We start from the raw sequence: 27,008 nt of genomic DNA on the forward strand, positions 1-27,008 counted from the left end.
CAGATATCCAGGTACAGGAAGCACAGAGAGCACCAAACAAGATAAACCCAAAGAGGCCCACACCACATCATAATCAAAATGTCCAGAATTAAAGATAAAGAGAGAATCCTAAAAACAGCAAGAGAAAGACAAGTTACATACAAAGGAAACCCCATAAGGCTATCAGCTGACTTCTCAGCAGAAACCTTACAGGCTAGAAAAGGGTGGCACGATATATTTAAAGTGCTAAAAGGAAAAAACTTACAGCCAAGAATACTCTACCCGGCAAGGTTATTCAAAATGGAAGGAGAGAGAAAAAGTTTCCCAGACAAGCAAAAATTAAAGGAGTTGGTCACCAAGAAACCAGTGCTTCAAGAAATGTTAAAGGGACTGATTTAAGGGGAAAAGAGAAGACCACAAATAGGAAAAATTATCTGGTTCCTTGATGAGAGGGTAATGGATACAAATGCACAAAAAAGAGGTTAGATATGATATCAAAAACATAAAATGAGGGAGGAAGGGAGTTAAAGAGTAGAGCTTTCAGACAGAGGTCAAACTAAAGAGACCATCAATTCTGTATAGAGGGCTACTAAAACACTGAGGGAAAAAAAAGTTAAAAAACGGCATTATACGTACCTATCAATAGCTACTTTAAACATCAATGGACTAAATGCTCCAATGAAAAGGCATGGGGGGCTGATTGGATTAAAAAACAAGACCCATATATATGCTGCATACAAGAGACACAATTCAGACCTAAAGACACTCACAAACTGAAAGTGAAGGGATGGAAAAAGATACTCCACGCAAATGGCAATGAAAAGAAAGCTGGGGTAGCAGTACTCATATCAGATAAAATAGACTTTAAAACAAAAGCTGTAAAAAGAGACAAAGAAGGGCATTACATAATGATTAAGGGAACAATCCAACAAGAGGATATAACACTTATAAATATCTATGCACCCAACATAGGAGCACCTAAATATATAAAGCAATTATTAACAGACATAAAAAGAGAAATAGTAACACAATAATAGTAGGGGACATTAACACTCCACTTACACCAAGGGATAGATCATCCAAACAGAAGATCAATAAGGAACCACTGGCCTTAAATGACACACTTGAACAGATGGACCTAGTAGATATATACAGAGCATTCCATCCAAAAACTGAAGAATACACATTCTTTTCAAATGCACATGGAACATTCTCCAGGATTGATTACATATTAGGCCACAAAACAAGTCTACATAAATTTAAGAAGATTGAAATAATGCCAAACATCTTTTCTGACCACAATGGTATAAAACTAGAAATCAACTATAGGAAGAAAATCAGAAAAGCCACAAATACGTGGAGATTAAATAAAATGTTACTGAACAAAGATTGAGTCAACGAAGAAATCAGAAAATACCTGGAGACAAATGAAAATGAAAATACGACATGCCAGAATTTATGGGATACAGCAAAAGCGTTTCTAAGAGGGAAGTATATAGCAATACAGACCTATCTCAACAAACAAGAAAAATCTCAAATAAACAATCTAACAGTGCACCTAAAGGAACTGGAAAAAGAAGAACAAAGCCCAAAATCAGTAGAAGAAGGGAAATAATAAAAATCAGAGCAGAAATAAATGAAATAGAGACTAAAAAAACAATAGAAAAAATTAATAAAATCAAGAGCTGGTTCTTTGAAAAGATAAACAAAATTGACAAACCTTTAGCTAGACTCACCAAGAAAAAAAAAGGGAAGGCTCAAATAAGTAAATCAGAAATGAAAGAGGAGAGAGTACAACAGACACCTCAGAAATACAAAAAATTATAAAAGAATACTATGAAAAGCTATATGCCAACAAATTTGACAATATGGAAGAAATGGATAAATTCTTAGAATCATACAACCTTCCAAAACTGGATCAAGAAGAAATAGAGAATTTGAATAGACCAATCACCAGTAAGGAGATCAAAACAGTAATCAAAAACCTCCCCAAAAATAAAAGTCCAGGACCAGACGGCTTCCCTGGTGAATTCTACCAAACATTCAAAGAAGACTTAATACCTATCCTTCTCAAACTCTTCCAAAAAATTGAGGAGGTGGGGAAGCTCCCTAACTCATTCTACGAAGCCAGCATTACTCTGATACCAAAACCAGACAAGGACAACACAAAAAAAGAAAATTACAGGCCAATATCACTGATGAACATCGATGCAAAAATCCTCAACAAAATACTAGCAAATCGCATACAACAATATGTTAAAAAGATTATACACCATGATCAAGTGGGATTTATTCCAGGGATGCAGGGATGGTTTAACATTCACAAATCAATCAACGTAATACACCACATTAATAAAATGAAGAATAAAAACACATGATCATCTCAATGGATGCAAAGAAAGCATTTGACAAGATACAGCATCCATTTATGATAAAAACTCTGAATAAAATGGATATAGAGGGAAAGTACCTCAACATAATAAAGGCCATATATGACAAACCTACAGCTAATATGATCTTCAGTGATGAAAAACTGAAAACTATCCCTCTAAGAACAGGAACCAGACAAGGATGCCCGCTGTCACCACTCCTATTTAACACAGTACTGGAAGTCCTAGCCAGGGCAATCAGGCAAGAAAAAGAAATAAAAGGGATCCAAACTGGAAAGGAGGAAGTGAAACTCTCACTATTCACAGATGACATGATTTTATATATAGAAAACCCTAGAGAATCCACGAAGAAACTTTTAGAAGTAGTAAACAAATACGATAAAGTTGCAGGATACAAAATCAACATAGAAAAATCGGTTGTATTTCTATACACTAACAACGAAGTAGCAGAAAGAGAAATTAAGAATACAGTCCCATTTACAATTGCAACCAAAAGAATAAAATACCTAGGAATAAACTTAACCAAAGAGGTGAAAGATCTGTACACCGAACACTATAAAACATTGCTCAAAGAAATTGAAGAAGACACAAAGAAATGGAAAGATATTCCGTGCTCTTGGATTGGAAGAATTAGCATAGTTAAGATGTCCATACTTCCTAAAGCAATCTATAGATTCAATGCAGTCCCTATGAAAGTTCCAACAACATTTTTCACAGAAATAGAACAAAGAATCCTAAAATTTATATGGAACAACAAAAGACCCCGAATAGCTAAAGGAATCCTGAGAAAAAAGAACAAAGCTGGAGGTATTACACTCCCTGATTTCAAAATATACTACAAAGCTATAGTAACCAGAACAGCATGGTACTGGCACAAAAACAGACACACAGATCAATGGAATAGAATCGAAAGCCCAGAAATAAACCCACACATCTGTGGACAGCTGATCTTTGACAAAGGAGCCAAGAACATACAGTGGAGAAAAGAAAGTCTCTTCAACAAATGGTGTTGGGAAAACTGGATAGCCACATGCAAACAAATGAAAGTAGACCCTTACCTTACACCATACATAAAAATTAACTCCAAATGGATTAAAGACTTGAATGTAAGACCTGAAACTATGAAACTTCTAGAAGAAAACATATGCTCTTCGACATCGGTCTTAGCAACATATTTTCAAGCACCATGTCTGACCGAGCAAGAGACACAATAGAAAAAAATAAACAAATGGGACTACATCAAGCTTAAAAAGCTTCTGCACAGCAAAGGAAACCATCAACAAAACGAAAAGACAACCTAACAATTGGGAGAAGATATTTGCAAGCCATACATCTGATAAGGGCTTAATCTTCAAAATATATAAAGAACTCATGCATCTCAACAACAAAAAAACTAACAACCCAATTAAAAAATGGGCAAAAGACTTGAACAGACATTTCTCCAAAATAGATATACAGATGGCCAACAGGCACATGAAGAGATGTTCAAAATCATTAACTATCAGGGAAATGCAAATCAAAACTACAATGAGATATCACCTCACGCCCGTCAGAATGGCTATAATTAACAAGACAGGAAACAAGTGTTGGAGAGGATGTGGAGAGAAGGGAACTCTCATACACTGCTGGTGGGAGTGCAAACTGGTGCAGCCACTATGGAAGGCAGTATGGAGATTCCTCAAAAAATTAAGGATAGAACTACCATATGATCCAGCTATTCCACTGCTGGGTATTTATCCAAAGAACTTGAAAACACCAATGCGTAAAGATACATGCACCCCTGTGTTCATTGCAGCGTTATTCACAATAGCCAAGACTTGGAAGCACCCTAAGTGCCCATGAAGGGACTAATGGATAAAGAAGCTGTGGTATATATACACAATGGAATACTACTCAGCCATAAGAAATGATGAGATCCAGCCATTTGTGACAACATGGATGGCCATTGAGGGTATTATGCAAAGTGAAATAAGTCAGAGGGAGAAGGTCAGATACTGTATGATCTCCCTCATTAAGTAGTAGATAATAACAACAACAAACAAACCCATAGAGACAGAGATTGGATTGGTGGTTACCAGAGGGGAAGGGGAAAAGGAGGAGGGTGAAAGGGTAATTTGGCACATGTGTGTGGTGATGGGTTGTAATTAGTATTTGTGTGGTGAACATGATGTAATCTATGCAGAAATAGAAGTATAATGATGTACACCTGAAATTTATACAATGTTATAAACCAATGTTACTGCAATAATCAAAAAATTAAAAAAAATTTAAATGCAAATTAATTAATTAAACTTAAAAAAATCACATTTAAAAGCATAAGTTTATTAGTCTGTTATCTTTTCTAAAACACTGGTCTCTATTTTACAATACAGTAATATTGTAATTATTTGCCAAATATTTTCTACTATGCTTAAAAACAGCATTATTTCATGTGTTACATTTGGGAATTTTTTCTTTTAGCAGAACAATGGTCAAAAAACATTTGATTTTTGGAAGGATATAGCTGCTGGTATACAACACAATTATAGAATGTCAGCTTTTAAGGGTGAGTAATGTGGAGAGAGACTTTCTAACAGATTTTTGTTAAATGCTATGTCTTGTGAGTTACTTAGAAGTTACCTATTTTGCCATGTTCCTTAATTAGTATTTAATTTGGTCTTAAATTTTGCTGTGAAGTTGGTACCACTTAATTGTAAGAGGTTCTTTTATTTGTGTCTGTTTCGTGGCCATAATTGCTAGTATTCTGAACTACGCTGTCTTTTACGTGTCTGCCAGTAGGATCGTTCTGTGGGTTCCCCAGAATTGAAGTTCCAGCTTGCTGTTTCCTGGCTTGGGAGTGAGGGTTGGTGACACCTGTAACCATTAGTGTAGTAGTTATAGACAGATGGGGAAAGTGAAAATTCCGTTCTTGTTGCATAAAAACAGGACTGGCTGACAGAATGGGGGCAGAGATCTCGCCAACCTGAGCCTAGGGTTTCCTGGTTCCATCTACAGGTTTGCTGGGTTTCACAGTGATTACCTGTAAGGAATAAAGAGATGGCTTTATAGTATGTTATCCTAGTGACTTGAACCAGACTGTCCTGATTCAACCAGTGGGCTGATAGATGCTCAAGAGCCGTATTTTTCAGCTTAGAAAAATGTTGCCTTTTGATTGACATAAAAATTGCTTGCCTTCCTTTTAATGTAATTTAAGCTATCAAAATAATTGTAAATATTATGACTAAAAACATGTCAAGGCAATAAGTAGTAACTGCAGAATATTTGTTCAAATTACATATTTCTCTGCCACTTGCTTCTTTCCTTCCCAGAAGAAAATCACTGCTTTGGGGTGATTGTCTCACTTTTCTATGCTGAGTCACCACCCCTTCATCCTGGCTCGTAGGTTGCATGAGGTTTTGTGGGTGCCTTTTCACAGTCTACACTGAGTGCTGAGGTGTGTGGGAATGCCCATCTCCAGTAGGGGGGCATCTCCATGACAAGTGTAAAACCCACCCACCACTTTGTTGTTTTACTCTTTATTAGCTTTGTGAAATGAAAAGCCTTAAAACAGTGGTTGAGAATAGCAAATTGCTGCTGTCAAATAAATTCAACGTAAAAATCTATTCATGTTATTTTATTGCATTGTAAATAAGGAGTAGGTAAAACATTTCGTGCATTAATAAGTGAGGCACAGCTTAAAAGTTTTAAACAGCAACATAAAAATACAGTACAGAGCGTAAATAAATAATGTCTTTTCGTTTCTAGTCAGATTTTGAAACCCTTGACATTAGTTATAATTTCACTGCAATGGGATGCACAAGGTACGTATACTAATGTTCTGTAAACCCACAAAAATCACATGACATGAGACTCAGTGAGGAATTAAAGAAGTCAAAGTAATCACACTTGTGTTAAATGAATAAAATAGATGAGACACCTCTTTCCAAGTTGTGAAGGGTGTACAGAAAGCTGTTCTGCAATCACAGGAAAGTTTGAAAAGGTTCATAACTCAAGCACCTTGCATTTCAGATTAATTTTAACGGAATATTTCTTTTTTTTATGAGAGCTATATAAAGTCTATCTGCACCTATATATTTGAATAGATCTTGATGAAAGGAGTCATATAAGCTTTGATAATGCACCATCAGAAATATTTTAGAATACACAGTGTCTTTTAAATTTGAATATTCAAGTATTTAAATTCTGTAAAGCTATACGATTCCTTCTGAATGTTTCCTAGAAGTTCTCATGTTAATGGTTAGAAACAGGCTTATTTTAAAAGGAAATGCTGAGTTTCTGAGATCTAATTTAGCATCGTATTTCAGGGTTTTTTGTGATCATTTTATTTTTTAGCTTAGCAGGACTTTTATGGTGAAACTTTCAAACTGAAGAAGTTCACAGAAAACTTTCAAGAGCCTTAAGATTGCTGACTAGAAGTTGAGAGGGTCTTCATGTATTGTTTAGCCTTGCTGCTCACTTTTTCAAGGGGAAAATTTGTTGGTCTGAAAGCTCAAATCTGTATTTTGGAAAGTTAAAATCAGTCGCATTTGTTTCAGCCTACCTCCATATGCGTTTTTGGGGGCGGGGTGGGTTGGGGAATGACCTTTCAAGCAGATTTGGATTAGCTCAGTGGGAATGTGCTTACATGGGAGCCACTAAGAATCCTGAGAAAGAAGAGTGGACGTACTCAGAGGAGTACAGGCCATTTGACTCGGCATTGGGCAGCTGGAGCCACACCTGGTCATCTTCTGTGAGGTCGATTATGGCACTCCCGGAAGCCTGATCCAGGTAGCCTTTGATGTATTCATCATAGGTGTACATTACAGGGGTACCATTCTTATACAGGCCCACCCAAACGTGGGTCCCTTTCGCATGCACGTGGTAGGAGAAATAGTATATTCCTGGTATCCTGCAGGTAAAGATTCCAGTTCTTGGGTTATAATGCTCTTGCTTGTTATACAAAATCTTATCAAAGGGGATGGGAGCACCTATTGCTGGGTAAGCTTTGGCGAGAATAACAGTGAAAGCAGACACAGGCATTCCTGTTACACCCTGGTTGGCACTAACAAGAGGCATCCCAGAAACACTAGGCCTTTGGCCTGCCTTTACAAAGCCCTCGGGCACGACTGCTTGGCCTGGGGGCCCTGGGGGTCCCGGGGGCCCCGGGAGACCAGGCTCTCCAGCATGGCCTCTTGGACCTGGAGGCCCCGGTGGCCCAGTGGGTCCGTTGAGGCCCTTAGTTGCTATGCCAGCTGGGCCAGGAAGACCTGGAGTTCCTGGATCCCCTTTAGGTCCAGGGAATCCTGGAATGCCTGGTGGCCCAATGGGACCTCTGGTACCTGGTATTCCAGGGGCACCTCTTGGACCAGCCTCACCGTTGTTTCCAGGCACTCCCTTAGCTCCTGCTGGGCCCACAGGGCCTGGGAGACCAGCGGGTCCTCTAACTCCGGGCTCACCTTTTGGGCCTGGTAACCCTGGGTTACCCTTAGGACCATTGAGACCTGGTTCTCCTGGGTACCCTGGTTTTCCATCTAAGCCAGAGAAGCCTCTTTCGCCCTTAGCCCCAGGCTGTCCTGCAGGCCCGACTGGCCCTGTCTCGCCTTTAGGCCCTGGGATCCCGTGGTTGCCCGGGATGCCTTTTGGCCCTTGGGGTCCCATATTTCCAGGGGGTCCGGTCAGACCTGGCTCCCCAGGATGACCTGCTGGGCCTTGTTCCCCTTTGGCGCCCGGACTTCCTGGAAGGCCGACAGGTCCTATTTGCCCTTTTAGGCCTGGCAAGCCTGGTTTCCCAAAGCCAGGCGCCCCTGGGGGCCCAGCTATCCCTGGAGCCCCAGGGTGACCTTTCATTCCTGGAATTCCTGGCTGGCCTGGGGCTCCAGGGGCTCCTGGCTTTCCAATGCCTTCTGATCCTTGTTTCCCAGGAGGACCTTGGGGACCCGGTGGGCCAATTGGTCCCCTTTCTCCTGGAATGCCCTGATCACCTTTGATGCCTGGCTGTCCTGGAAACCCATTTTCACCTCTTTTCCCCACTCCAGAAGGGCCAGGTGGTCCCATGGGACCCTGAGGGCCTGGAAGGCCCCTCTCACCTGGGCGACAAGGAGCACAGTATCCTGTTTCCCCTTTCTGTCCATTGATACCAGGCACACCTGGTGCACCCTTTTCTCCAGGAAAGCCCCTGGGTCCTGGGGCTCCAGTAGGTCCTTGTTGTCCAGGTTTTCCTGGAATAGAAATTCCAGCCGGCCCGGGGATTCCAGGTGGTCCGGGTGGGCCCCGTGGTCCTGGTAAACCAGCTGGTCCAGTGTCTCCTTTTGGTCCATATGGTCCTCTCTCCCCTTGTTTTCCTGGGAGTCCTGGCACACCTGGCTTCCCGGTGGCTGATGGTCCTGGTGGTCCTGGCAAGCCTGGCTCTCCTTGGGGTCCAGGACTTCCAATGCCTGGTTTTCCTGGTGGTCCAGATGGACCTGGGTGCCCTCGAGGTCCAGTGGGGCCTGGTGGACCAGGAATACCTTGTTCTCCTCTTACCGATACATCTAAAAGACACACCCAGAGAAGGGGATGGTTACTAACATTAAGGATAATGACTGCTTCTCAAAATATTAGTTGGGACAGAACAGTGCAGTCTCAATCAATCCATTTTGGCAGACCAGTCTCAAATGGTTTCAGACAATACATTTTATATTGTTTTAAAAAACACTGCTAGAGGGCCGGCCCCGTGGCTTAGTGGTTAAGTGAGCGCGCTCCACTGCTGGCGACCCGGGTTCGGATCCCGGGCTCGCACCGACGCGCTGCCTCTCTGGCCATGCTGAGGCCGTGTCCCACATACAGCAACTAGAAGGATGTGCAGCTATGACACACAGCTATCTACTGGGGCTTTGGGGGGAAAAAATAAATAAATAAAATCTTTAAAAAAATAAATAAATAAAAAACACTGCTAGAGAAGATGGTTTCACAAGACCATGACTAACATACTACTTTCATTACATCCTAATGATCCATGAAAATAAGCTGGGATTGAAGAATTCATCTAGAATAAGAGTGCAGTGGAGGTAAGTTTATCATTTATTTTGAGAAAATCATCTACCTAGAAAGGAAACTTAAAAAAAAAGGTATTTGACAGAAAAGGAAGAAAAAGGTGCAGAATAAGTAGGAAAATGTTTAAGAACTGTAACAATTTTCTCTCACAAAAGCTGCCGTATAAGACGTAAATGAGAAATGCAGTTAATTCTAATTTACATCAGCCATGGTCCTGCTGAACACAGTTTAGGTTTAGGTTGATTCTTTTTTTTTTTTTTTTTTTAACCTCAGTGCATACTGTGAGCTCTTACTTTCTGCATAATTCACTGAAAGTTGAAACAAAAAATTAAGAGAATTAGACCTAATGTGTGAAGTACATAAAATACTATTAAAGTGCTTATCTAGAGTACTCTTTAATTAATGAAAATAAATTGTTGATTTCATAGAGCTACACATTGATTTGAGCTAAATACTTCTTCTAATATAATAAACTCAAAAATCACTTATTCAGTGCCTGTGACCTGAAAACTGGTATGGGGTCACAAGTGTGGGAAAATGCAGGATGCATCCTATAAGAGCTTCAGTCACAGAGGGAATAAAACTAGTTTGGAGTTTTATTTACCCAAGGATTTTCAGAAAATGGACATCAGGAAAAAGACTATGAGAACAATTAGTTTATGGAAAAGACTTCCATATATTAACACATATCTTGTTGGGTGACTTTAATATACATATATATCTGTATGTATAAATGGGTATTGATAAATTGCAAATAGAATAGATGAATAAATAACAGACTTCTTAATGGTTTGGAGTAACATAGCACATTTTTAAAAATGTAAACTGTATTAGATTGGGATTTGCTTCTGAATCTTATTATAAAGATCACGTCCATACTAAAATTAATCGTATAGTCTGGCTGGAAATCTGTTTAACTGTTAAAGTAGGAAGAACAAGTCTTATTGAAAACGACTGCATTTGAGACTAGAGCTCCAGCAACTGAGTGATCTCTGTCACTTGGAATGTTGCCCTAATGGGTCCTCCACCTCTCAGTGCAAGAAAGAATGTGACTTCTGTTGTATCCTTGGGGGACAGCCTCTGCTTGTAGCTTCATAGGGTGGCACCATTCTCAAGGAAAAACGATTACCCAATAGAGAAGCTTCTTAAATGCGCACAAACTGAAATAGTGGTTGCTTGTGTCACTGTGGCCCCCGGCTGCCCACCAGCGGTGGAATCCTTTGCAGCGTAATTTAGTGTATTTTGCCTGAGCTCTCTCTTAGCCTGTGTTGAACAGATATGCCAAGGAATTACATGGGAACTGTTTGTATTCCTGTTATCAACTCAGTGTTTTACTTGTATAAATTGTGGGCTTTCGTCTTCATTTGACTGCCAGTGGATAATAATGTATTTGAGTTTCCACCTTGTATTATCAAGTAGAGAATAAGGTGGATTTAACAGTTAAAATACAGCTTCTAAACTTTTCTTTAGATACCAGATATATATTTTCATATATTTCATTTTCATTTCTTTATATACTTCTTTGTTAGCAAGATATATATTTTCATTTATTCTGTAAAAATAGAAGCAATACAAGATGATGCAGTACAGTAAGGTGGGAAGATAGAAAAATTTTTCACCCTCTAGAAGTGGTGCATTTTATTTTTAGTTCACAACTGTTCTTATGATCTCAGTAAACTACAGAAATTCTGAATTTATGATCAATGGAGAGTATAACCCAGTGCTGCTTGTCATAGAATTTCAAATTGCATTTGTTGCTTCAAGTAAAGTAGCAGGTTTCCTTGTCTTGTATTCTTTTGTTCCTAACTTTTCTCTTTCTCATTTTATTTATATTTTGAGACATTCAAAAATATCTGTTGGGTACCTGTGCATTTAAAAAATTAAGCTCCTTTTCATGAAATACTTTAAATTTCATCTTTCTTCTTAAAAAGATGATTGTATAATCTAATTTGCTCAAAATAGTTATCTCCAAAAGCATAGTTTTTCAAGTTTATGGCACATATCCTTAGGTTTATTTACAGGATAAAATAAATAACTATAATGAAAAAATACTATAGAAACGACATTTGAATCCTACAATCAGTTCAGATTATTTAGTTTAATTCAGCAGATATTTAACAGGCAGTTTGTGTCAGAGGCTATTAAATGGAATTAGTGGATATGAAACCTAAGAGTTGCCCTTCTTTGAGGATCTATTAGTACTTTACATACATTCTCTCAGTACTCTTCATAGTAGGCGAGAAAGGTGAACAGACGAGGAGCGGATTCAAGAAGAAAGTTAAAACGTACCCACGGCTACACAACCGATACTATTACAGTAGGAGAAGGAGGAGAAATGAAAGTAGAATAGAAATAGTAGGCTAAGTACAAGTAGCAGTAGTAATAGCTGACGCTTAAGCACTTGACGATATTAACTCATTTAAGCTTCCTAGGGGCCGGCCCCGTGGCTTGGCGGTTAAGTGCGTGCGCTCCGCTGCTGGTGGCCCGGGTTCGGATCCCGGGCATGCACGGAGGCACCGCTTCTCCAGCCATGCTGAGGCAGAGTCCCACATACAGCAACTAGAAGGATGTGCAGCTATGACATACAACTATCTACTATGGTTTTGGGGGGAAAAAAATAAATAAATAAAATCTTTAAAAAAAAAAAAATCTTCCTAGCAGCCCTTTGAGATAGCTACTCCTTGTTTTACAGATGAGGAAACTAAGACACAAGAGGATAAATAACTTACTCAGGGTCACATGGTTAGTACGAGGCAGTTGAGTCTGTGCACTTGACCAGTAAACTATATAAAAATGTATAAAAAATTATGAGAATTGCTACTTCATTTGCCTATTAAATTTCTTTGGAAGGCATCAGATTTTATTTGGTAATTAAGACTCAATTTTATATATATATGTGGGCTAGGTGAATAAGTTGTAAAAGTAAATATGTTTAGGTAGTTAGATATTTAAACCTGCTCCTCTCTTTGTACAATTGGCAATTATTTTTAGTGAAAACATTTTAAACTTGATTAATTTTGAGTTGATTAATATTTCTAGATTATAAGTAGGTATTAGTGCAAAAGCATCATTTAAGGGAAAAAATTTCCACGCATACAAGTTCTTAATATTCTTCAGGTATAGCTTTCTATTATACTTATTGTGTAAAGGATATTAATGTTCTTGAATAGATGTACTTTTTCCTTAAATCATTTGGTTCTAATGTTTTGGGCTAATTCGGGAGTTCAAAAATAATTTAACACCAAACCGAGTTAAAGCATTTTGTTAAAGAGATCATTAAGATTGTAGAAAACACCAACCAACTAGTTAATAGAGCAAAATAGACAGTTCAGTTTACCTTTACCCTTTATGGCGTAGGGAATGAAGATCCGAGTCTTGAAGTTGGATGGTGGGCCTTTTATGCCTGTAGGTGTTTGATATCTCTCGGCATAAAACTCTCCATGAACCAAGTTCAAGGATATTAGCAGCAAAAATGCTATTGGTGGCAGCATGTTCTCAGATGGATTCTGAAAAACAGAAAAGAATAATTTTGTACAGCTTCGTTATTGACCTGTTTTATTTGTCTGATGTTGTACAGATGAATTCTTTATACATTTGTCTTCTTTTTTGCCTTATCCTATGTATTTTGAATATGTTCCAGAAATTAATGAGTTATAACTTTTTAGTTATGTGAATATATGTCTTAGTTGTTTTTGGAAGCCACATTCAAGAAATCAAGTGAAAATGAAGTAATTTTAAAAAAAGAAACACAGAAACCATAATTGGATGCCTGTAGTAAATAATTCAAGATCTTTGACATAGACTGAAATAACCAGTAGGTGTCACAATACACAGAAATTCAGATTAGGGCATATGTTTACAAATATAGTTTTATTACGACTATCTTTTATATAGGCTAATACAAATCAAACTGTCTGAGTGCATTTTAGTGGAAAACCACTTTTTTAAATCACAAAAAACCAAATAGTTAATTTATCGAAGCTTGTTTCCATATAAGCTAACATGGAAGTCCACCAGTGAGTATGGAGTCATAGGCTTACCTGGGTGCTAGGAGTTCCTGGGGATGGTTTCTTGCCAGCTTCCTGAGCCTTCCTGTGCTCAGGTGAGCAGTGCAGAAGATGCCCTCTCCAGAGCTGTCCTACGGTATTTATACTGTGTTCCCCTGACTACATGAGGTTACCCTGAGTTTAAGCTCCTCCCTCCAGAGGTGGAAAGCACTAATTATGGTGGAAAGTTCTGTTGGGCAGGCATACAAGATCAGGTTGGGCTGTCTTTTTCCTTGTTTTCTTATTGAAAAATAAACCCTTTGTCTTAAATATGTATTAATAGTTTTAACCATGTACCATCTTTTTCTGTGATTTTATTTTAGCAGTTATTGCTCAGATGTTTAGGCTGGTTCATTAGGGGATGATAATACCCCCTTTGTGTTTTTGAAAAGCACATTCTTGTGTTATTTGGTTGAAAATATTTGGTAGTATGTAAAAGTAGGAAAAGAAATTTTTTAGGGGGGAGTAAATTTAAACCATCATCTAAATTCTTCAGTTATTACACAAAACCATCAATTTGTCCATTAATGTTCCTAAATTTTTATGAAAATAGCTTACCCCAGTTCTTACTTATTTTGAGGCTTGAGAGAAACAAAATGGTGAAAATGTAGGTATGCTGTTTTGTATTTCAGGATTTTAGTATAAGTCCTCAGAAGTTAATAAGAGAAATTTTAAATGTGTTAGCATATAAATATTTCAGATTTTTTCATATTAAGTATTTTCAATTTTTCAGAGGCAAGACATCCATGAATTTGATAGTAGAGTTAGCAATATAATTACTCTGAAGGATTTAGATTCTTTGTTCACAACACTATACTATGTTCAGTAAATGGCTTCAGATTTTATTGCTTAATTTTGGATTTTACTTTAGAGTTGCAGTAGAGATTGCAAAAACCCTTAGCTTGATGATGTTGTATCATGTCTGTTTCAGTAAGTTTGCTGTGTTCATTTCAGAAGAAAAAAATTCTTCAAACTTTGCTTTCAGCTTTTCAAAAATATCCTTGGCTTACCTTGCACTTTCCTTCAAGGATCTTGAATCAGCCCAATTAGAAACTTTTTTTTTTCCCCAAAGGTGAAAGTAAACGTTATCATTGTCATTTTTAATGGTTAGTATTCTCTTTAACAATATTATGAGACTCTTAAAATGATTTTCAAAATCCTATAGAATCTAATAAAAACAGGAAGTTGAGAGACCAAATTTTGTACCTTTTTTTTTTTCTGTGAGGAAGATAAGCCCTGAGCTAACATCCATGCCAATCCTCCTCTTTTTTTTTTTTGCTGAGGAAGACTGGCCCTGAGTTAACATCCATGCTGATCTTCCTCCACTTTATGTGGGATGCTGCCACAGCATGGCCTGACAAGCGGTGTGTCAGTGAGTGCCCGGGATCCGAACCCAGGCCACCAGCAGCGGAGCGCACGCACTTAACTGCTGCACCGCAGGATTGGCCTCTTTGTGCCTTTTTTTTTTTTTTTTGGTGAGGAAGATTAGCCATGAGCTGACATCCGATGCCAATCCTCCTCTTTTTTGCTGAGGAAGACTGGCCCTGGGCTAACATCCGTGCCCATCTTCCTCTACTTTATATGGGACGCCGCCACAGCATGGCTTGACAAGTGGTGCGTCGGTGCACGCCCAGGATCCGAACCTGCGAACCCCGGGCCACCAGCAGCAGAGCACATGCACTTAACCGCTTGCGCCACAGGGCTGGCCACGCTTTGTACCTTTTTAATTGCATCATTTTGGAGCTAAATCAGATCAACTATACAGGTGAAGTAAGTGAGAAGGAAAGTTCCGTAACAGGTGTAGATAACGTCATTTTTTAAATCTCTGCAGAATTATATTATGGATTCAGGATTGATAAGTAATTGAAATAATTGAATGTTTAACCAGTGGGTGAAATAAAGGTTTTGCTCTTTTTTTCTTTTCCCTTCTTCCTCCCCTGCGTATAATTTTCTGTATGTATATTTTAAACTAATCCTTGTATAGAACCTTGTAGAAATGTAAATGGGTAACTCATCTCACTGCCTCTTTCTCCTTACTCTCACTCTTAAACCTTTTATTGGTGCCATATTTAAAAATCAACGATGTCCTATATATCTCTCTATACTACTCATAGTACACAGGAAATTTGGCTTTTATATCAGTTCAGATTAACAGGAGAATTGGAAAGTTTATATTCTAATCATTCTTTCACCATTGGGAAATTATCTATAGAATAGCTTTTGTAATTACAATATGTGCTCTGCTACGTCTGTAAGAGGCCACAAGAGATAAGTTAGAGAAATGACTGCCTTGTATCTACTTATGATTCATTTGGACAAAATTTTGAAAAAGTAGGTAACAACATATGGATGCTCTTGAATGCTAGGCTGTAGAATTTGTTTTAAAAGGAGTTTTTAGAAGTACATATTCTAGTATTTTTGTGTGTATATGTGGTTACACACACACACTCACTTATTCGTTTATAATTGAGACTGATACCCTGTTAGGTATTATTCATGTGAAAATTCAGAAGATTCTCATCTCTTCACGCTATGCACCTGTGTATGTAGACTGTTTGTGGCTGCTGTAGACATCTGTGGCTACTCCAACTATTTTCAGAGCCTTTCACCTTAACCTCTCTAGGTGTCTGTTTTTTCATAAACACAATGAAGAGGTTGGTCTAGGTTTCTAAGCTCCTCCCAGCTTTAAAATTAGATTATTCTTGTGCTTGAGGTATTTTGCTGTTCCCCGTGGCGAGACAGTGGGCTTGGCTCCGTTTAGTACTTATTAGAGACAAAATCCATACCAGGTGGTCATATGCCTTCTTTTTGGGATATGTAAATATATGTGGGTATTTGTCATTCTATATTCTTCTTTAACTTTGGGAAATGTGGTGTCTTTATTGAATAAGCCTTGGACAGTCAACCCTTTTTGCAAACAGTGTGCTTATTTCAGCACAGGGACTCTGGCTGCTGTTTGCTTTGTTAGTCACATAAGAATCACTGTCTTGTCCAAAACAGATTGTAGAATCAGAATATTTGCTAGCCACACCCCACCCAATTGTGTATTTAAAACTATTTTTATTTTGGGAGTTTACTTGTAGCTGTTTCAAGTGACTAGTCTGTGGCTTTACGATGAAAACCCATTCCATTTAAACCAGAAAGCCATGCTCCTTGAACCTCAGTAACCTGTTATTTTTTTCATATCAAATGTGCGTGATGTTTTTTGCACATCTAGCATTTAGCTGCTATTAAGCTCACCTGTTCATTTTCGCTTCCCAAGGTCATGTGTTAATTCACCAAATATTTCTTGAGTACCTTTTCATGTGTGAGGCATAGAGATACAAACTGGAGGAATAATGTACAGCCCCCACCCTTTCAGTGTTTAAACAGTGGTTCTGAACCTTTTTTCCATACTCCCACAGTCCTGAGTGATATGACACAATTCCTTCTGTCTTTGATGTTCATTAAAATGGTGGTTCAGGGACCATATTTTGACTGAGCTCCTCAGGTGATCATGATGGATGGACTCTTAAGTTGGAATGTCTTAGTCTCATATCAGTGTTGTATTACTAGCTTGTTAATATTAAGTACATAATTTTTGTTGTTTTTGTTCATATGGTTTTTCACTTTATTATAGGAAATTTTAGTCTTATGCATAGAGAGAATAGTTACAATGAATGCCTATGTAACCACTACCCATCTTAAACTAATCTCAAGTCACTGCCACTCAACCCTTCTTCCACTCACCGCCCCCTAATATTTTGAACAAATCTCATATATTGTGCCAATTCACCTGTACATATTTCAGTATATTTCTCCAGAAGATGAGTCTTTTTTATTTAAAACAGTATCTTCATCATACCTAAAAAATTAACCATTTCTTAATCTTATCAAGTGCTTTAGTCCACGTTCAAATTTCCCCAGTTATCTTTTTGTGTGTATACACACACACAAATATTCATATGTATGTAAGTATACATATATATACATATTTACACACAAACAAGTATGTACGCACATACATAGTATACGTATATACATACATATTCATATATATTTTTTATTGTTTATTGTTTGTTCCAGTTAGGTTCATGAATTACCCCTAATTGATATGTCCCTGTTAATGTAGGTTTCTTATCCATGTCCCTTTTTTGCCGATGGGTCATCGGTTCTATACAAATTCCTACAGTTTGGATTTTGTTGTCACTTAAATGTTTCCCTGTACCCTATAATTCCTGTAAATTAGTAGTAGTTAGATCTAGAGTTTTGATCTGATTCAGATTTGAGATACACACACACACAAATATTTTTTGGCAATAACACTATAGACAGTGGTGTGGTGAATTTCAATCAGGAAGCCCTTCATTGCTGGTTATCTCTCTTTTTGTGCTGTTATTAAGCAATGATCATTACCTAGATATTCTAATTCTATCATTCCTCCTTTGTTTATTAGCTAGAATACTTCTATAAAGAAAAATACTCCTTCGTCAACTATTTGGTTACCCTGAAGTACAGTTTGTATAGAAAAAGTAGGATAAATGCCTTGACCCACATTTAAAACAATAAACTTGTTTACTAGCATCCTCCAGAGATGGCCCAGGGAGGTGTCTGAGTAGCATAAACTCATGGATTGAAACATATTTTATGTTTCAATCCATGGCAGTTATTATGCTTATTATTGCTTAGATTTTTCCCTGTGTTTAGTCAGCAGGAACCTCTTCATGTTGGCCCTGAGTCCTTTTGACATGATCTCAGTAGTTTTTTTACAGCTTCTTTCCTTCCAGTATTTTATACTTTCCCTGACCCAGATCTGTAATCAGGGAGTCTTGGTTCCTTTTGCGGGAAATAGAACTTAGAGACCACAACCTGGCTGGCTGGGTCCTAGGGGTGTTTGGTCATTGTTTCTAGGCTTTTTCCTGGACAGAGCCAGGAAATTCATTCATGCAATGTTAATTAAATATAACAGACATTGTAATTTCATACTGGTGCGTCCGGTTCACATTCAGGGCCACGGGGTGTTTACTTTATGACCTTAAAGTTGTATCTGTAGCTTCTTAGTCCCACACTAATTATGTAGTTACTCATTTGCTTTATTCCATAGTACTCAGAATTTCTCAGGATAACGATACCAACACCCACACCACGATACTAAAACAGTTTAGGATTCTTTTGGCTGTTCTTTTGTTATTGCCAGTAGATCTATATAGTCATTTTACTGTGCTCTATAGTCTGTTGAAATGGCTAATTTCAATGTAGTAGTACTACCCACTCAATTTACTGTTAGGTTTATTTGTTTCATTTTGCTTTCAATTTTTAGGAGCGCTCTTTTTAAATTTTATTTTGTTTACTACTTTCCTAAAATATTTATGTTTCCTGTGGTGTGCTGATAAATGTTTAACAATGTGCCTTGATGGTAGGGAAATGTGTTTGCTGATGTCTGTGATGTAACTACTCCCACCACGGCCAATTTCAAGCTACCAAGGTAAAGACGATCGGCTCGCAAAATGCCTGAACATTTACCAAGAGCCGGTACAAGCCAGCTCTAGCACATGTTGCTTGTTTCCCGGGTCAGATTTACAAAACAAAGAATATTCAGAAAAGCCTACTTTCTATTACTGACCTATCCACCCTGTGATTCACCCTCCTTCCATAAGTAACCTTTTTTAAAAATTTTTTTGGTTTATCCTTCTATTATTTTTAAAAAGAGATATCTATTAATATCCCCTTCCAATTTCTTAAATAATTGGCATCATAATATACACACTTTCTTCTACCTCTTTTTATGTAACAGTTTATCTTTGGGATCATTGTATAACGTTATGTAAGGATGATCCTCTTTCCTTTTTATAGCTACGTAGTACTCCATTGTATGAATGTACCATAGTTTTTTCAACCATTTCGCTATTGATGGACATTTGTGTTATTTCCTCTCCTTTGCTAATACCAGTACTTCTACAGTGAATAACTGTGTGTGTATGTATATTTTTCCCTGAATATCTTTGGGAGAGAGTCTTAGAACTGGGATTCATGGGTCAGAAGGTAAATGCACATGTAATTTTGTTACATATCGTTAAATTTCCCTCCATAGGTGTTGTATCATTTTGCATTCTCCCCAGCAATGTGTGAGAATGCCCATTTACCCACAGCCTCACCAACAGGATATATTGTTTAGATTTTGTTGAACTTTAAGATTTTTGCTGATTTTAAAGGTGAAAATTGGAATCTTGGTCTAGTTGTAATTTTCATTCTTCTTACTAAGTGTGTGGTTAAGCCTCTTTTCTTATAGTTAAAACTCTATTTCTAGCCCATTTTGCCTAGAAGTGTTCTATACCATATAAACCTATTTTCTGTGATATAGTTGGCATGTATTTTCCCCGGTTTGCATTTGTCTTTTTAGTTTGCTTATGTGGGTTTTTTTTACATGGAAAATTTTCTTTTAAGATACATAAATTTTTGATTCAGAATATTATTGTTCTTTCATAGACTCAGAGGTGTAAGGGACATTAAAGATCATCTAGATCAATCATTTCATTCTTCAGATGAGGAAACTAGCTTCTCTGTTATAAATGTTTCCTTCCCTAATGTTTAATCGAGTTACATTTCTGAAGTGAAGAGCTGTTGGTGAGAGAGCCCCTTGAGGGAAGATGCCGACGACTAAGCTAATGTGTTCATCTCCTTCCCCAAGCAGGATACTGACTTTCCTTTCCCTTTAATCCTTCATTCTTTTAGCAGTGGACATAGGAAGAATGCCCAGAAGTTTAGTTAGGGCACTTGGAGACTTACAGCTTTCGCCACCACCCAGGTGTACCTCATTCCTCTTGAAAAAGTTTTAAAAGAACATTCGTAGGTGCTATTACAGGGCCCAGGAGCTAAAAATGATCTATTTGTGTAAACAGTCTAGTGTGGTTTAGTGGTTAGATACCTGCTGAGGGCTTGAAAGGAGAAACTCATGCATAAAAACAGGTGTTTATGAAAACCCCTGAAACTTCAGTCCAGGTCAAGAAAAACTGAGTCATTTAAAAAGTTTGAACAAGGGCTTTATGTTTTATTTTCTATTACGTATAAATTGCTACATTGCTTAAGGGACTCGTAGTTTTGTGCCTCAGGTGCTTAATGACATCACTGTCTTTCCATAGTAACCTGCTGAGTTAAAAATATAGAGCTTCTTGGTGCCTTGACCTAAGATCTTCCAGGATCTTGGCCACCCAACGGGTTCTCGGTCATTCAGATACCTTCCTACTGTATTTGCAAGTTCAGCTTTATCTGCAGCTCTGCTGAGTTGGAAGGAGAAATTAGAGAGTTAAAGTATTAGTTGGGGAAGTCACAGGGTGACACTTTTCATTTGAATCTCTTTGCCCCCTGCTTATTATCCTACTGAAAGCAACTCCACACTTGCCACCCACCTAGAGGGTACGAAGTACCTGGAGGGTACGAAGCACAGGGTTTGCAGATGGCAACACAGGCCACCAAGAAACCTACCTTCGAGACTGATGCTCGTCTAGCTATTTAACTTACTCATATTAACAATTAAAATACGTCCCAGAGTTTTCAGTTTAAGTAATGCTGGGCCTTAGTCTACTTAGCTTTTTTTTTTTTTTTTCCGTGAGGAAGATCAGCCCTGAGCTAACATCGATACCAGTCCTCCTCTTTTTGCTGAGGAAGACTGACCCTGAGCTAACATCGTGCCCATCTTCCTCCACTTTATGTGGGACGCTGCCACAGCATGGCCTGACAAGCAGTGCGTCAGTGCGCGCCTGGGATCTGAACCCGGGCCGCCAGCAGCGGAGCGCGCGCAGTTAACCACTACGCCACAGGCCCAGCCCTCTACTTAGCCTTTGATCAATCAACTTTGTTACCTGGCCGACAGACCTCTACCCCTAACTGTGGACTAATGCTTAAGGACTACTCTTCTCGTCTTCTCTGCCTCCTTCCTCTTGCCCATCAGTTACCCCGAGCAGGTCACCTGGCCTTCTTGCACCCTGGTTTCCTCATTGATAAAATCCTTAAAGTCTGCTTACTTGCTTTGAGATTTTACAGGTAATTACTGTTTAGAGAACATGTAGCAAATAGAAAATAGAATTTATATACCATAGAGGTATAATGACTATTAATAGTGGTGTCCCCCCCCATGAACTTTTTAGTGCCAAAATACTATCAGTGAGTGATCTTTAATCACGTATGTCAAAATAAATCTTGCCACTTCTGATGCCAGTAAGGCTGAAATCTAGACATGCTTTGGTCTTATCCTGTTTTCTTTTACGTTTATTTGTTAGGAACCTTGGAAGGTAGAATAAGATATACATAAAGTGGTAGAACAGTGCCTGGGAATGCTCAATAAATGTGAATGATGATGAGGACCATGCTGATGTCGAAGGAGTAAATATCTCTGATGCTATACTTGAATCTCTTTATAGCATCAGTCTTCCCAGATGTTTGCCGAACTTTGAGTCTCTACTGTGTGCCAGTTGCTAAGTTAGATGCTGCTGACCCGCTACTGATGATCTTAGTCTCAGGAGGAGATGGATACCAAACACAGCCTCTGACAGCCTTCGCTCTGGTTTCCTTAGAATCGAGGATTCATGGATTCTCGCATGAAATTCATCTTCCAAATCATCAGATGATGTTCTTTCATCACACTTTATACTCATTCCTGAATATAATTCAAGGACTATTGATTGTTTATCATCGAAACTCTGCTCTGCACAGGCAGTGCCTGGTACAAAGCCTGGACCTCATAAGTATTTGCTGAATGAAGGCACTAAGAGCTTTAGGAGACCAGATTTCAATATTTCTTGAGTGTGGGCATTTTTCCACACACTGTGGGCACCCAAGGTTGGGGCCTTTGGCACAGTACTGGTTTGAATCTGGGTCTTTTCAGCCTGGGTCTTACCTTAAAATAACTCTGAATTCTTGCAGAGGTCCCAGCATCAACAACTGCTTCCCAAAGTAGTTTTCTCAAAAGAGAGTAACTGTGGCTGCTGTTTTAGTGACTGTGGACCTTAAACTCTTCTATTGGAAAATCAGTTAGAATTTTCCAAAGACAGTGTTTCCCAAGGTAGCCATGGTAGGGGGTTTAGAGTTAAGAGGGTGGGTGTGGGATATAGGGGCTGAGATGGAGAGAGAAAGAAAACGGGGAGGAGCCCAGACTCTTGGGAATGTAAAGGGATTTCCTTAAATGTCTCAGAAACCTGAACTGCACAGGTGTAGAGCAATGACTAACTTTTTAGACATGGCTTTGCTTCATTTTCCAAATTTCCTCACCCATCCATACCTCATTTACTTGTTGATATATCAATTCATTGAACTCCTCAGTGTACTAAACATATATTATATGCCAGGAAATAAAAATGGGCTCATAGGCCACTGACAGCATTTATTGATTCTGTCTCTGCTCCAACTACCTGTTAACATCTTCTCTGCTGAATGGAAATATATGACCTTTAAAGGAAGGGGAATATTATTATTTGGAAAGCGAGTACTGGGTAGATATGTTAGAACATTAGAGGTTGTAAGATGAAGAAGTTGAGAATCACATTCAGTATCACTAAAAACTGAAGTTTAGAGCTGCAAGCGATACTAATCTTAGTATGTACCAGAGACTGATATTTAAATTTTGTCCATAGCAACCATAAACCCATTTTTTTACGATTCCGTGTAAGTTCTCTAGATAATAATAACAGAGCTGTGGATTATCCCTGTGATTTAGCAAAAGTATATTTGGGCAGAATTAACTTTTTCCCATTAAAATCTTAATGTGCTATTCTAGTACTTAATGAAGACTATAACTTATATTACCAAAAGTATTTTCCACAAGTTATACTGAATATTTACTCTGGCCTCATTATACTTGAATTCAATTGCAAAATATTTTTTTAGCTATGTTTCAGGTGCTACTCTAGCCTGTGGATCAATATACCCATCCTTGCTCATGTTTTTACAAATATTCTTATTTACTGTGCAGAAATAGAAGTATAATGATATACACGTGAAATTTATACAATGTTATAAACCAATGTTACTACAATAAAACAAAACAGAACAAAACAAACATTCTTATTTGCTGAACCAAGATACCTTTTATAAAATGCATGTATGCAATATATACAAATTTGTATGAAGAAATAGATGTCTTTTAGAGTTGTGAAATCTATTAGAAAAATGTCCAACTGAATAGCTAACGTATTTTAAGCTCTTATCATATGCCAGGTACAGGTCTAAGAACTTTGCATATATTATTTCATTTACTCCTTGTAGCAGCCCCATGAAATAGGTACTGTTATTATCTCTATCTTTAGATATGAGGAATTGAGGCTAGAGAGGTTAGGCATGCTAGCCAAGATCACACAGTTGGTGGTGGTAAAGTTGCTGCTTTCTGTGGATACATTTCTTGAGATTTACGAGGAACCCAGTAGAATTCTGAGTATAGCACTATTTAATTCGGAACTACCGTGTTGGCTGTTCTTTGTTAAGAATTTGTGTGAAAGTGTAATCCCACTACACTTGTTCCGTATCATCATCTCAAATTAATGGAAACTATTTTCATTCTTTACCATGGAAAGAGCCCTGTTGTTTCAGTTCTAAGATGGGTTAATTCAGAATTTACTAATTAAAAGGAAGATAATTGAAAAGCAAATAGTGCTAATATTGATATATTTGTTTTTATCCTGAAAAAAAGTATCTAATATGCTTATTTTATAGCACATCGTGACCTTTTATAATGGTTGAAAAGGCAGGGTGGTATTACCAAAAAACTCTCATGTTTTGAGAGATGTTTGAATTATTACTAATATTTTAATCCTAACAATGGATAAACCATAGTAAAAGTTAAAAGGCTATTTGTTCTGAAAAAAGAGATCCCTAAATGGAGAAACCTTAGTGTGGGATTCTCAACTTCAGAGAGTGTGATGGCTTTTAAAAAAAAGACAGAGAGCCAGCCCTGATGGCCTAGTGGTTAAAGTTCCGTGTGCTCTGCTTCCGTGGCCGGGTGTCAGTTTCAGGCGTGGAACCACGCCACTCATCTGTCAGTTGCCGGGGCTGGGGCTGCAGCTCACATAGAAGAATTAGGACTTATAACTAGAATATACAGCTATGTACTGGGGCTCTGGGGAGGAAAAAAAGAAAGAGAGAGGAACATGGGCAACAGATGTTAGCTCAAGGCAAATCTTTCCCAGCATTAAAAAAAAAAAAAAAAAAGACAGAGCTTTTAATGAATTAATTTTATAATTTGAATTCTCTTGCTAATATATCCTAGGTGACCTTTGACCTACTTCAAATGCTAATATTTCTTTAGATTTAATATTATCAAAATAACTCAACTTTGAGCTAATGGTTAATGTAATTTCCATCTTTAGTTCACTCCTGCCTTTCAAGTGGAAAAGGCATATTTAAGTTGTCAAATACAACATAAAGAACTCAAGTATCATGTGATTGTATTGGCCCCAGGAACTTTAAAATACATGTTAAATTTAGTATTATCCTCTTGTGAACTAAGACTAGCGTGTTTATCAAAGAATCTTTTTTTCTTCCAAATTTAGATAAGTTCCATGTTGTGTATATAAAAAGTTATGTTCCAGTATAAAGTTTAATTGACATAGCAACACTAAGTTTTTTTTTTTTTTTTTAAAGATTTTATTTATTTTATTTTTTCCCCCCAAAGCCCCAGTGGATAGCTGTATGTCGTAGCTGCACATCCTTCCAGTTGCTGTATGCGGGACTCGGCCTCAGGATGAACGGAGAAGTGGTGCCTCGTGCCTCGATGCGCACCCGGGATCCGAACCCGGGCCACCAGCATCACAGCGCGCGCACTTAACCACCAAGCCACAGGGCCGGCCCTAGCAACACTAAGTTTTGAGTTCATAGCAGTTTCATTATTTGTGTTTAGTATTGAAATATAATTTCTGAGTGGAGCTGATGGAGTGGCATTAGAATCTATGCTTGATTTTGCAAAGAGCAGCACTAATTTACATTTACTAATAGAATACATTTAGAGTTTCATTTTTGGATCTTTATATTTGTATAGAATTTTATATTTAGCATGAGTTAAACATGACAGGTGATTGCCCTTGATTACAACTATAATGTTAAGAGAATAAGAATAGATATTTGCCTCAAGTGCTGCTTTTGGTTTGATTTCCCCATAAATGTGGATTTCTCATGTTAGTGAATGTTAGTTTATAATTGCTTTTTAATTTTGCAACCAGTAGGATTTATATAATTGCAGCCAAGAAAAGCTTTTACAGATTAATTTAATAAAAGACATTTTGGTCATGTATGACTGATAAAATAGTACAGTTACAAAAAATAAATGTGTGCTTATAACATATAGCACAACTATAAAAAAACATGAGAGAAGAGAATTGTTTAGCAAAAAAATCTAGTAGGAGAATTTAGGGGAGAAATGTTAAGTTTTGCAGCCTGTAGAAAACAATTGACCTTACCAAATTTTTTTTTTTTTTTTGGAAAAAGCTCTAAGTCTACTAGTAACAATTTGTGAGTGATTAACTTAAAGCATCAAAAATCTGTGTTGTTTGGTACAAATGTTTTCAACTCATTTAGACTTTGGATAATACAACTATGTTTTGAATATACCATTTAAAAGCTGACTCCACAATAATAATGAGAAATAATTGTATTTGAAAACCATCTATTCTTAGACTTCATTTTAGGATCAGTACTGATACAACAAAGTTCTTGTATGTTTTAATGCATATTGTATGCTACAATATAACAATATTGAACTGCTAAAATGCACTTGCAGTCTTGATAAGTTTAACAATTTTTAAAAACATTTCATATGACAGTAAAGAGTACTTCCATCTTTTTAAATTTAACTTACTTTGTAGCACTGTAGGATCTGATTTTTCAATTGAAAAGTGCACATATGGACTATATTTCTGAGCTGTGGTTCTTTAGATATTCCTTATCATGGGAGGAAAGAGGGAAATAGGAATTTATCTTTGTTTTACTTAAGAAACGTTATGAATATTAAATCGTCGTCTTTATTTGTATAAAAGTTGTCTGTCTGAGACCCTAGTAAGGCACTTGAGTCTTCTGTCGGTCATTTTTTAAATCGCATTCTGTGATTGTCACTCTAATTAGATCTGATTCAACTTTGTCTTCAGATTGCACTTGTATTTATTGAGCATCTTCTGTGTGTCTGGTACTTTGCTTTTCTCATTTGATCCACAGAACCTTATGTGATATACATTATCCCTCTTATTTTGTATAAGGCAATTGAAGCTCAAGAGGTTAAGGAATTGCACAGGTTCAATAAGCCAGTAGGTGGCAGAGCAGAGAGTTTCAACACTAGGGTCGAAGGCTACATTGGCATTTTCCACAAGAGCATGCTATCAGGTATTTTTAAATATAACTCTTTTGTTTAATTTCCTCTGATTGTTACTTGAATCAGTCAACTGATGCTCAAGTTCCATCTCTTATAAACTGTAGCTGAAATGCTGACATAGCACTGCTGCATCATTTGGCTAACATACTTTCTCAGAGTAGAAGCAACTTCTTTGCTCTTCTGGCCACCTCATGCCTGTCTCCCTTTTGTGCCTTATTAGTTTCCACAGTTTTCAAGAGCAGAGACCCCATTTTTTAG

At 37.7% G+C, this 27,008-nt stretch overlaps 2 protein-coding genes across 4 annotated transcripts in view; one reads left to right on the plus strand and one right to left on the minus strand.

Moving 5' to 3' along the window:
* NT5DC1 (5'-nucleotidase domain containing 1) overlaps positions 1–27,008 on the plus strand; it is a 135,924-nt gene that overhangs the window by 17,438 nt on the left and 91,478 nt on the right. For 2 of the 3 annotated variants that reach the window (XM_087444024.1, XM_004422239.3), the window contains one exon: positions 4,830–4,914. In XM_087444024.1, the coding sequence (XP_087300150.1) occupies positions 4,830–4,914 (85 nt within the window). The remainder of the gene's footprint in view (positions 1–4,829; positions 4,915–27,008) is intronic. The other variant, XM_014781182.2, reaches the window with a different exon arrangement.
* COL10A1 (collagen type X alpha 1 chain) lies at positions 6,990–12,871 on the minus strand. Its single transcript, XM_004422238.3, has 2 exons — positions 12,718–12,871; positions 6,990–8,878 (listed from the first exon to the last, which is right to left on the minus strand). Exons 1-2 carry the CDS (start codon positions 12,869–12,871, stop codon positions 6,990–6,992), a joined length of 2,043 nt encoding a protein of 680 aa, XP_004422295.1.

The sequence above is a fragment of the Ceratotherium simum genome, chromosome 19 (genome assembly GCF_057802395.1).
Source record: "Ceratotherium simum simum isolate JZ-2026a chromosome 19, ASM5780239v1, whole genome shotgun sequence".
Classification (NCBI taxonomy): Eukaryota; Metazoa; Chordata; class Mammalia; order Perissodactyla; family Rhinocerotidae; genus Ceratotherium; species Ceratotherium simum.

Coding starts and splice junctions, on each gene's coding strand:
- COL10A1 (XM_004422238.3), bottom strand. CDS start 12,871: ATGCTGCCACCAATAGCATTTTTGCTGCTAATATCCTTGAACTTGGTT. Junction 8,879..12,717: donor CTACGCCATAAAGGGTAAAG/GTAAACTGAACT, acceptor TGTGTCTTTTAG/ATGTATCGGTAAGAGGAGAA.